The 12,152-nt window shown below is 46.6% G+C and overlaps 1 protein-coding gene across 2 annotated transcripts in view; it reads right to left on the bottom strand.

Moving 5' to 3' along the window:
* The window catches only part of LOC140200341 (programmed cell death protein 4-like), a 56,909-nt gene that overhangs the window by 11,883 nt on the left and 32,874 nt on the right, over positions 1–12,152 (bottom strand). For both annotated transcript variants that reach the window (XM_072263533.1, XM_072263534.1), the window contains exons 4-7: positions 8,384–8,497; positions 4,986–5,207; positions 2,438–2,535; positions 810–921 (exon numbers count right to left, since the gene is read on the bottom strand). In XM_072263533.1, coding sequence (XP_072119634.1) covers positions 810–921; positions 2,438–2,535; positions 4,986–5,207; positions 8,384–8,497 — 546 coding nt within the window. The remainder of the gene's footprint in view (positions 1–809; positions 922–2,437; positions 2,536–4,985; positions 5,208–8,383; positions 8,498–12,152) is intronic.

Below are 12,152 nucleotides of genomic sequence, written 5' to 3'. Positions count from 1 at the left end.
CAGTTCTGGCAGGTGCAGCACAACAAACGTTGCTCACAGTCGGACCGATATTGCAACCAACGTGAATGTAAACAGCAGGTTCTGAGGGTGCTATTTAAAGCAGAGATTAACTAGATTAATGTGCACAACCCAGCACCAAGAAGAATTCATCCACTGGTACTATTATTATTTCACAGGTTCCTAAATTGGGGAATATGCCACAGAATGGTAGAGACTTTTTACTTTGAAAAAGCTCCATGTTCTAGTACAGCTGTAGGGGCTTTTGGGAAAATGAATGACTTGAGGATGAGCAGCGGATAAATAAAGTATTGTGAAAGTCCTTTAGAATTGTCATGTGATGCTGGACTTTAAGCAGATCCTGAAATTAGCCCACCTTTTCAAAACGAGGTCCTGTGTCATAGGAAGACTAAAGAAGCGAGCATCAGGATAGCGGAAGTCTCACTGCACACACGAGGCAAGCAAAGCAGCTGAAGCCTTTACATCAGGAACACAACAGCATTGCTATGCCATCAGTGATGGGGCCCTGCTTCATTTTGGGGACCCAGATCCAGGTAAATTTGAATTGGGAAAAGGGAACCAGATTCCCACTCCCCGTCAGAGGCTGTACAGGTGCTTTAGGATAGGGTCTGCAAGTGATGGATGCTCCAGGGCAGACCAGGAGCACCCTGTAATCATCTCTAGGAGGGCAGAGTATTAAAGCCATGCCAGCTCCCCAGTCCGTCCCACTCAAGGCCACAAGTAAACTGCACCCTGGCACTTCTGAATCACCTTGCCTATTCCCCTTCTACCGTGGTTTATGGTTGCCCTACCTCCTTGACGAGCTGCTTCACGGGTCTGAGACCCCCACCAACGCCCCAGACATTGTCTAGACGCATCCCACGGTTCATGCTCAGCAACACGGTGGCTTTGTCCAGCGCTAGGCTGCAGAGAAACAGGCATCAGGTCAGGAGGCTGGCCTACTTCCACTGGTTCAAGCAGCCCAGGGTACAGGAGGAAAGGGAGAAACGACAACACAAGAAAGAACAACAATCAAATTGTTGGAGGAACTCAATGGGTTAGGCAGTATCTGTGGAGAGAAATGAACAGTTTGCGTTTCACATCTCAACCCTTCATCTGGACTGAAAAATAGAGGAGAGAGTCCATATGAAAAGTGAAGGGAAGGATGGAACAAGATCTGGCAAGTGATAAGTGGGCTGAAGTGAGGGGAGGTGATAGTCAGATGGAAGAGGGAGAAGTGGCTGGGAGGTAGAGGTTACAAAGTGCTGCAAAGGGAAGGAAGGTAGATAGATTATGAAACCAGATACAGAAGCAGAGAGAACAGTGAGAAACAGTGGAGGGAGGAGACATTGGGAAGAGTGTGTAAGTGATGGGCAGATGGAATGGGTGGAGGACTGGAAAGAGACAGGTGATGGGGGCTGAGGTGGGGAATGGGAGGAACCTGGTAGATCAGGTGGAGAAAGAAAAGGGACAGGGGAGGAGTAATTCACCTCAAATTGGAGAGTTCAGTGTTCAACTACTGGGTTGTAGACTAATACGAAGTAGTTTTCCTCCAGTTTGTGTCTAGCCTCAGCCTGGCAATGGAAGAGGCTGAGGATAGACATGTTGGTGTAGAGATGGGGAGGAGAATTAAAATGGCTGGCAACTGGGCGCTCCAGATAGTTATGGTAGATGGATGGGGTACAAGTGCTCGGTGAAGCAATGGCCAGTTTGTGCTTAGTCTCACCAATATACAGGAAGTAAAATGGAGGGAGGGAAATTTTGACTCCCCTCCAAAATAAAAAAAGATACTTTGATGGACATTAACATTTGCCATAGCCAGTGCTGCCATTGATGGTGGGAGTACCTGGACACTTGAACACTCCAGTCGACATCACTGGAGCCAGTAGACACTGAGATGTGGAGAAAAGGCCAGGGGCGTTATCCAGATCAGAGCTCCCACAAAACTGTGCCACACACACCCCACCAACATTGCTGGTTATACATTCAGCATGGAAACAGGTCCTTTGGTCTACCAATCCATGCCGACAGGCAACCATCCATTTTTATAGTAATCCATTTTATTCTCCCAATTTTCCCATCAACTACTCCCTCGAGTCTATCCTCGCTCACTCGGGACAAATTAGTTTGGCAGTCAACCTGTCTTGGGGCTGTGTGAGGAAACCAGAGCACCTGGGGAAACCACACACTGCACCAGCCGTCAGGATCAAACCCGGGTCTCTGGCAGCTCAGCCAGCTGACCCACTGTGGGATCTGGCTTTCCTGCTCAGTGGATCATGCAGAAAGAGGTTATTGGAGAAGAACTAGGAGCAGCGGTTCCTGCCCCCTGACAGTCTTGCAGTGCGGCCTTCTGGAATGGTAAGGAAACTGATATGTGAGTGGAACTGAAGGCCCCTTCAGCAGGATTGCCTGGTTGGTGCTGGAAGCTGGAAGTACTTACCGGGTGTGTTCGCAGTCAACCTTTCCCTTGTAACTGTCCAGGAAGTCTACCGACAGAACGTGATCAGCCACGGCGCGGGCAACAAACTGGCCCACCATCTGTGCGCAAACACAGCACAATATCCATTGGTAAGGCGGCATCATGAAGGGGAAGTGTAACCCCAGCCCACCCACAGACTCCACCACTATCACAAGCCGGTGGGAAAGGGGCAAAGGCCTGTACGCAGCACCCCCAGTGGGTGTTGGGGAGGCAGTGCAGCATAAATACCATAGCCTCAAGCCAAGACCCTCCAACTCAGGGAATTCACCCAAAGTGTGGGGGTAGGGTGGGATGGGAAAGACCGAAAATGGCACAGAGTGACCACCCACTCCAACTCCAAACATACCCCAGGGGCGTTCACCTTCACCCTTCTATGGGGGAGAGGATGTGATTAAACAGGTGTGCGTGGCTACTAGGTCTCCTACTGAGGACCACCCTCCCCCCAGTCCTGAGGGGTTCCAGTGGTCCCCTTTCCCATCGACCCCAAGCCACAGGCTGACTGCAAACCCCACTTCAGACCCAGAATACCAGAAGAATGCTCCGACACAACACTTTGTCAGAAACCAGTTTTGGTCATCAGAAGGAGCATCCAGAAAAGCCAGTTCTTCAACCCTACTCAATGGACATCCCTTCACTACTTACCTTAGGGTGGTAGGCAAGATCAGAGAGGGCATCCATTATGCCACTCTGGTGTGCACAAGTCTCCACACCTACCCCTTCCCCAGCACCAATGCTGACAGTATTGAAAGGGTTACATATTATCACCAGGAAGCCCCTCCATTCAGGCCCGACATTAATGGACCCTGCGGGCACCCGGCGTTAACGGACCAGCTGGAAGTCTGGTGGCAGAAGGGAAATGAACTGTTCCTAAATTGCTGGGTGTGGGTCTTCAAGTTCCTGTACTTCCTTCTCTGATGACAGAAATGAGAACTGGACACATCCCAGATGGTGAGGGTCCTCATTGATCAAAGCTGATTTGCTCAGACACTGTGCTTTTTGTCCTTGATGATAGGGAGCGTCAATGGTGCAACTGACTCAGTCGATAACCCTCTGCAGCCTCTTGTGATTCTGTGTATTGGAGGTTTCATATTAGGCCGCCATACAACCAGTCAGAATGTTCTCCACTATACACAAACTCCTAATGAAGTATAGAATCTGGCATAGCTTATCGACATTGCATCAATGTTTTGGGCCCAGGATAGATCCTCTGAGATGTTGTCACTCAGCAGCTTGAAGCTGCTCATCCTTTCACCCCTTGGTCACGACTGGCGTGTGCTCCCTCGACTTCCTCTTCAAGTCTAGTTGACTTTGAGTAGGAGGTTGCGTTGCAACACCACTCAACTGAGATCAATCTCACTCCTGTACACCTACTCACCATCATCTGAAACCCTCCCAACACCAGTGGTGTCATGCCCTGCCCAGCCACACAGTCATGAGTGCAGAGTGAGCAGAGCAATGGGCTAAGCACACAGGCTCGAAGTGTGTGATGTGGATGTCAGCAACGAGGAGGTGTTATTATTGATCCACACTGGCTGTGGTCTCCTGATAAGGAAGTCAAAGACCCAGTGGCAGGGGGAGGTATAGAGGCTTTAATACTGTTGAATGCCAAGCTGTAATCCGACATGTGTCTTGTGGTTAGCTAGGTGCTCCAAAGCCAAGTGAGATTGTATCTGCCGTAGGTCTGTTGCAGTACTGCCTTGTCCAAGTCCTTGCTCAGGCAGGAGTTAATTCTAGCCATAACTAACCTCACGGCATCAGATGTGAGTCCTACCAGCTGATAGGTACACAGCATAGAAATTGTCCTTTTGGTCCATTGATTCTATGCCAGACATCAATGACATGGATGTATAATCATCCCAACCGCCCTATTACCATCAACACACCCCCTCCCCAAACGCAGATTCTACCACACTCCTGCACACTTTAATTTAAGATGACCTTTAAAGGGAGCAAATTAAGGTGACCAATTAACCTACTGACCACCAAGACTTTGAGATGTGACAAGAAACCCACACACTTACAGGGAGACAGCATCCGAAGTCAAGATTGAACCCAGAACTCTGACACTGTGAGGCAGCGTCTCAACCAGCTGAGCCACTGTGCTACCCTGACTCAGAGTTCAATTTGTTTTACAATTTGTCTCTGTGCTGGCTCCACCTGTACTGCTTTCCTTACCACCCATTCTCATGCCTATCAAAGACCAACTGATCTGAGTTTTGGAGTTTTTCCTGACTCCCTCCACTCTGCATTCCCCATCCCTCATGATAGCACTGCTCACTGCTCCTTCTGGCAGACACAGGGAAGTTTGCCAGTGTGGGTGAAGTCAAGGAATCGGGAGTGAAACAACCCACTGCAGGAACTTGGTAGTTTAGGCAGCATCTCCTGGTGGAGACCCTGTTTCAGGACCTCCAGCACCCCTGCCTCCTAAACTCATCTGGGTTTACAGGCAGGGATAGAAATGTTGCCAAAATGTCACCCCTAATAGGGGAACCCAGTCACTGCCACATACCTGAGGGGCTTCAGGAGTGTCCAGGATGAGGTCGGGTAGGTCACGCAGGAGCTGGTCAAAAGCCTTGACCATGTCCTCAGCCAACAACTGCTTCCCATTGAGATCAGCAAGGAGCCGGGAGATCAGTTCCCGGTGGCTGGACTTTCCCTCTAGTGACATGGTCACTGACAAGAATGGGAGCTTGCTCCTCTTGTTGCCCAGGTTCATCTGGTGCAGTAACGTCTAGAAAACCAGAGAAGCAGTATTAAAGAAAATGTCTCATATTCTCCCCACCCCCAACACCACAGCAGTGTCAACCAGAACTACTACACACTCTTTCCACCCCACCCTCTACCTCCGTCCACCTGAACAAACACAGGGCACAACACAGAGCCCATGATGAGGGCACTGGGGACGTCACAAAACAATGGTGGGGCATGTACAAACTCACAGCTGTAGGTGAGGTTGTCCTGCTTTCAATGCACGTTAGGTAATGACCACTGGAAGTGGAGAGCAAGGGAACATCAACAAACTCCAGTGACCCAAAGCCCAGGTTGGTGCTATCTCCCCTTGGCCTTCGCTCTTCCTTTCACTCTTCCTGGATTATGCTAACACTACCAGCCCACAACAGACTTTCTGTCTGATGTCAAAGATCAGGAAATGGAAAGCCAAAAGGCAAACCAGTGAGCAAACCTTGGAACCTACCATGCAATTTGTAAATCCTTTCCATGTCCATGTGTGAGAGCTCCTTCCTCCCTCAGCTAGCAGCTAAATAAAGTATGTCAAATCCTTCTTAGCCACCATTAGCTAATGGAGCTTGGAGCAGTGCAAGTAACTGGGATCATTAACCTAGAGAAAGTAAGTTTGAATCCCATCATCATAGCTCAAGAGTTGGAAGCAGAAGACTTTCATATTAGTGGCTGATTTATTAAAAATCCAACAGATTATCCTCACCCAATAAAGAAGGAACACTATCAACATTTCCAGGGCTGATCTAATTCCTGTGACAGATGTTGCCAAATTTTAACTAACTCTTGATCCTAACACTGCCTTCTCGCGTCAGCCAACGACAAGCAATGCCAGACCTGCTGGTGACTTCAGAACCAGTGCACTAATACATTTTATTTATTTACAGATACAGTGCCAAACAGGCCCTTTCGACCCGAGTCGTGCCACCACAATCCCCAATATAATTTGACAGCTTACAATGATCAATTAACCTACTAACTGGTACGTCTTTGGAATGTGGGCGGAAACTTGAACACCTGGAGAAAACCTATTCTACAGGTAGGAGGTACAAAAGCCTTACAGAGGACACTGGGATTGAACTTTGAACTCCAACACCTCGAGCTGTAATCATCATCATCATCAGGTGCCGTGCCCAGTTTGAGCTTTGACTGCCATGGCCCACACACTCCCGTTTCGGGTCAAGTCGATCAATTCATTGGTATTCATTTCCAATTCTGTGGCTGCTGTCTCCATCATCATTTGGCTTTGCCTTCCTCTTGCTTTCTTCCCTTCAATCTTTCCCATAACTACCGTGCATTCTAACTCCTCTTTCCTAATCACATGTCCAATAAAGTTTTATGTTGCCTTTTCATGATCTCATACATTATTTCTCTTTTTGTGTTTGCTCTGTTCATGACATCCTCGTTAGATATTCATTTTGTCCATGATATTCTTTGCATCCTCCTCAAAAACCACATCTCTGCTGCTTCAATTCGTTTCCTCATGTTACTAGATATTGTCCAACATTCTGAGCCATATAACATAACTGGATAAACGTAACATTTCAGTACTCTGAGGCGGGTTGTCATGCCTAGCTTAGTGTTGGCCAGCATATCTTTCATTCTCATAAAGGTGTATTTTGCCATCCCTATTCTTCTTTTGATGTCTATGTCGCACCTGCCATCTATTGTCACCCAGCTTCAAATCTCTTTGCACTTGAATAGCTCATTCTGATAGTATCCTTAACATCAACATCGCGTTTCTCATACCTTTGTCATCCACAAAACCACATTGTTCTTTACCTATCTCAGCTTGTGTCTTATTTTTCGAGCTGTAACGGTGTTGCAATAACCACTATGCAACCATGGCGTCTGGCCATGGCTCTCTAAAAGTAGATCCGTGAGCAGTTGAGTCAATATTATGCCAGGGCCTGCTCATACCTGCTGGTTAGTAATGGGGCTGGATTAGTCACACCTTCAGACAACTGTGCAGCCTCTCATGGCCTCTGTTTACACTACTCTCAGCCTCGGTAAAACAGCCAGTATAAGCAAAGACCTTTCCCACCGTGGATATATTCTCTTCTCCCCCACTTCCACCAAGTAGAAGATAAACAAACTTGAAAACACACTGGACGAGGCTCAAGGACAGCTTCTACTCTGCTGTTATGTGACTACTGAATGCATGTCTGAACTCTGGACCTCACCATCTACCTTATCGTGGCCTTGTGCCTTAGCGCTTGTTTGTGCTGCACCTTCTCAATAACACTATCTTCTGTTATTGCTATGAAATGATCAGTTTGGATGGTTTACAAAACTATGACTTTTACTGTATCTCAGTACAAGAGAAAATAAAAAACTAATTTATATGTTTTTGCACAACTTAAACTCTTACTCATTATTTTAATTCCTTGTTAAAAAAAAATCAGGATTCTAGTTAATTGGGACACACTGGACAAGTACATTTTGATTCAATTAAGCAGCTGCCCCAATTACCCTAGGTTTCATGGAAATAGTTAAAAATGTATTTAAAAAAGATGAACTACCATTTAACTGAGTAATTAATTATGTATTTAAGTGAAATAGTGAACAAATTAGAACACTACCAATAGTATTACAGATGGAGGAGTTTGTCCATGCCGTGTTCTTTTGAATGTAAATGAACAAAATCAGTGTAGACACAGCATTCAGATAATGGAATGCCTTCATACAATGCTGTCAACGATTGCATCCTCCAAATCTTAATTTTCATTGTAACCTTCAAGGCGATTGTCAATACCTTTAAATTCTTTGTAGTTTCTAATTTGTTGAAGTAGTGAAATCTTTTCATTTTCACTCCCAGCTGTTTCTGGCATCCCCAAGCCAGAATGCTTGAAACTGTAGTGAGCAAAACAGTTCTGAATTTTCTTACTGCCTTTTGAACACATACACATGTAACTGATGATCTTCAAAACCTGTTTGCTTGAAACACATGTGCATGCCACTGACACTAGTTAGAAACTGTCCGGCAACAGTCTCTTGCCCAATTATGTGGTATAGTGCCCAATAAACTGGAAGTCACTGTATTTACATTTTAGCTTGGCTTATTAACCATCGCTGCATGCTCCACAGACAAGATTCTGACTCAGTTATCAGATCCCTCTCCTTTACTTCACTGAGATTCAACGCAAGAGAAGTGCTGGGAATCTCACTTACGGCAACCTCCTTGGTATCTCCATGCTGAAGGTACTCCTGAATGATTGGGGTCACTGCCTTTTCAAGCTCACTGTCATCCAGTTCAGGAACAACCGTTTGGTATACAGTTTTACCCTACAACAAAACAGACACCAGTCATGCACAACCTCAGAGACTCGTCAACGGAATGCGTAAGAAATCTGCCACAGTGCTGGAACCCCGGTCACCCCACTCCTCCTCCCTGCTCAGCCACTTTGTTTGATTCATGGCACAGCTGGTAAAGCTGTTGTCTCATTGTGCCAGAACCTGGGTTCAATCTTCACCTTAGATGCTATCTGTGGGGAGATTATATGCTCCCTCTGTGACTTTATGAGTTTCCTCCAATTTCCCCTCCCACATTTAATAGATGTTCAGGTTGCTTGGTTAAATGGCCAATGTAAATTACCAAAGGTGTACATGGGTGGTAAAATCCATGAATAGTTGATGGGAATTTGGGGAAAACAGTTTACAGTGAAAGAGGTCTGGTGGGGGAAAGTGGGATTTCCCTTTGAAAGAGCATAGACTTGATGGACCAAAACAACCTCTTTCAATGAAAAAAGGTCGATCTATACCATAACACTGCTTCTAAGGACTCAAATTCCTTAAGAGAGTGATTGGGGTTTTTTTCTTCTGTGTTTGTGGGCAACAATTCCAATTTCATTCCAGAGGAGCGCAACTCAAATTTTAAGGCTGTGCATGAAGGCAGGTACATATTAATTATAGAAAATAGAGTGACCTCTCTGGCAACATTGAGGAAACTGTAAAGTAAAATGGATACACACATAGCAATTCCTATAGTAGGGAAGTGAAATTAAAGTATCTAATGAATGGTCTTTTGGATCGGGACTACAGAGCGTCGTGGGAGCTGAATTCTGAAGGAAGGCAGTTTTTTTAAAAACTTCTTCGAGTGCCAGGAGGACGAGACTGTGCAGGCGCATGACATCAACAGGACAGCGCCGAGAGTTTAAAAAGGCAGGTTGCTACCAACGGTTCTCTTTTGGATCGGGACTACAGAGCATTGTGGGAGCTGAATTCTGAAGGAAGGCAGTTTTTTTAAAAACCTCTTCCAGTGCCAGGAGGACAAGACTGCACAGGCGCGTGACGTCAACAGGACAGCGCGAAGACTTTAAAAAGGAGACCACTCTATACACTGGGCGGCTGGTGGAGCGGGCAGTGGAGTGAGTGAGAGCAGAGTGTAGGGCTTTGGCAGTAAACGGGAAGAGGCGAGAGCGAAACACCAACTCTTCCCTCCCCCCCCCCGACCCCTTTCGCAAATCGGCCCAGACAGGCAGGAACAGCAGGGCTCTCACAGCTAATGGTACGAGCTAACGGTTTAAAAAGTTCATCTGTTTCTCGAGGTAAGTGGGTGAGTAGACTTATTTTTCCTGTTTCATTCCTGAAGAATTAGATAGCATGCCTGCAGGGTTAGTGCTTTGTTCAGGGTGTCAGATGTGGGAATCCTGGGAGACCTCCAGCCTCCCTGATGGCCACATCTGCGCCAGGTGCACCGAGATGCAGCTCCTCAGAGACCGTGTTAGGGATCTGGAGCTGCAGTTTGATGACCTACTGCTTATCAAGGAAAGTGAAGAGGTGATAGACAGGAGCTACAGGGAGGTAGTCATCCCTTGGCTACAGGGGTCAGAAAACTGGGTCGCTGTCAAGAGGGAAGGGAAATGCCGGATAGGGGACAGCACACGTGTGGCTGTCCTCCTCAGCAACAAATATCTTGTTCTGGATGCTGTTGAGGGGGATGACCTGACAGGGGACGCCCACGGTGACCGGGTCTCTGGCACTGAGCCTGGCGCTGTTGTGCAGGAGAGAAGGAGGGAGAAGAGGAATGCAGTAGTCGTAGGGGATTCCATAGTCAGGGGAACGGACAGGAGATTCTGTGAGCCTGATCGAGACACCCGCATGGTCTGTTGCCTCCCAGGTGCCAGGGTACGGGATGTCTCGGATCGGGTCCTGAATATTCTGAAGGGGGAGAGTGAGCAGCCAGTTGTCTTTGTACACGTTGGTACCAATGACATAGATAGGACAAAGGAGGAGGTCCTGACGAGAGATTTCCAGGAGTTAGGAATGAAGCTGCGAAGCAGGACCTCCAGGGTAGTAATCTCGGGATTGCTACCTGTGCCACATGCTAGCGAGGGCAAGAATAGTAGGATCAGGCAGATGAGTGCGTGGCTGAGAGACTGGTGTAGGGGGCAGGGCTTCAGATTCTTGGATCATTGGGATCTCTTCTGGGGGAATTTGACCTTTTCAAAAAGGACAAGTTACACCTGAACCCGAAGGGGACCAATATCCTGACGGAAAAGTTTAATAGAGCTGTTAGGGAGGGTTTAAACTAATTTGGCAGGGGGATGGGAACCGGAATGACAGAGCGGAGGAAGAGGAAAACAGAAATAAATCTAAGATAGTGAGCAGTAAAGATGTCAGGAAAGGCAGGCAGGTGATGGGGCAAATTTGAAGCCATTGGGATGAGTTGCAGTGCAATAAATTTGCAGTGAAATCAAAGCAAAAAGTACCAAATACTGGTCTTAAGGTGTTATACTTAAATGCACGCAGCATAAGGAATAAGGTGGATGATCTTGTCGTACAGCTACAGATTGGCAGGTATGATATTGTGGCCATCACTGAGACGTGGCTAAAGGATGCATGTCTCTGGGAGCTGAACGTCCCAAGGATACACGGTGTATCGGAAGGATAGGAAGGTAGGCAGAAGGGGAGGCGTGGCTTTATTGGTAAGAAATGATATTAAACCATTAGAAAGAGGTGATATAGGATTGGAAGGTGCAGAATCTTTATGTGTTGAGCTAAGAAATCGCAAGGGTAAAAGGACCCTGACGGCAGTTATTTACAGGCCTCCAAACAGCTGCAGGGATGTGGACTACAAATTACAACAGGAAATAGAAAAGGTTTGTCAGAAGGGCAGTGTTATGATAATTGTGGGGGATTTTAACATGCAAGTGGATTGGGAAAATCAGGTCGGCACTGGATCTCAAGAGAGAGAATTTATAGAATGTCTGTGAGATGGCTTTTTAGAACAACATGTTGTTGAGCCCACTAAGGGATCGGCTGTACTGGATTGGGTATTGTGTAATGAACCGGAGGTGATTAGAGAGATTGAGGTGAAGGAACCCTTAAGAGGCAGTGATTGAGTTCACTGTGAAATTTGAAAAAGAGAAGCCGAAATCTGATGTGTCGGTATTTCAGTGGAATAAAGGAAATTACAATGGCATGAGAAAGGAACTGGCCAAAGTTGACTGGAAAGGGACACTGGCGGGAAAGACGGCAGAGCAGCAGTGGCTGGAGTTTATGCGAGAAGTGAGGAAGGTGCAAGACAGGTATATTCCAAAACAGAAGAAATTTTCGAATGGAAAAAGGATGCAACCGTGGTTGACAAGGGAAATCAAAGCCAAAGTTAAAGCAAAGGAGAGGGCATACAAGGAAGCAAAAATTAATGGGAAGACAGAGGATTGGGAAGTTTTTAAAAGTTTACAAAAGGAAACTAAGAAGGTCATTAAGAGGGAAAAGTTTAACTATGGAAGAAAGTTAGCAAATAATATCAAAGAGGATACTAAAAGCTTTTTCAGGTATATAAAGAGTAAAAGACAGGTGAGAGTAGATATAGGACCGATAGAAAATGATGCTGGAGAAATTGTAATGGGAGATAAGGAGATGGCGGAGGAACTGAGCGAGTATTTTGCATCAGTCTTCACTGAGGAAGACATCAGCAGTATACCAGACACTCAAG

This window comes from Mobula birostris, chromosome 7 (assembly GCF_030028105.1).
Source record: "Mobula birostris isolate sMobBir1 chromosome 7, sMobBir1.hap1, whole genome shotgun sequence".
Classification (NCBI taxonomy): domain Eukaryota; kingdom Metazoa; phylum Chordata; class Chondrichthyes; order Myliobatiformes; family Myliobatidae; genus Mobula; species Mobula birostris.
The sequence above is the reverse complement of the archived record's forward strand: the minus strand, read 5'-3'. Positions and strand labels throughout refer to the sequence as shown.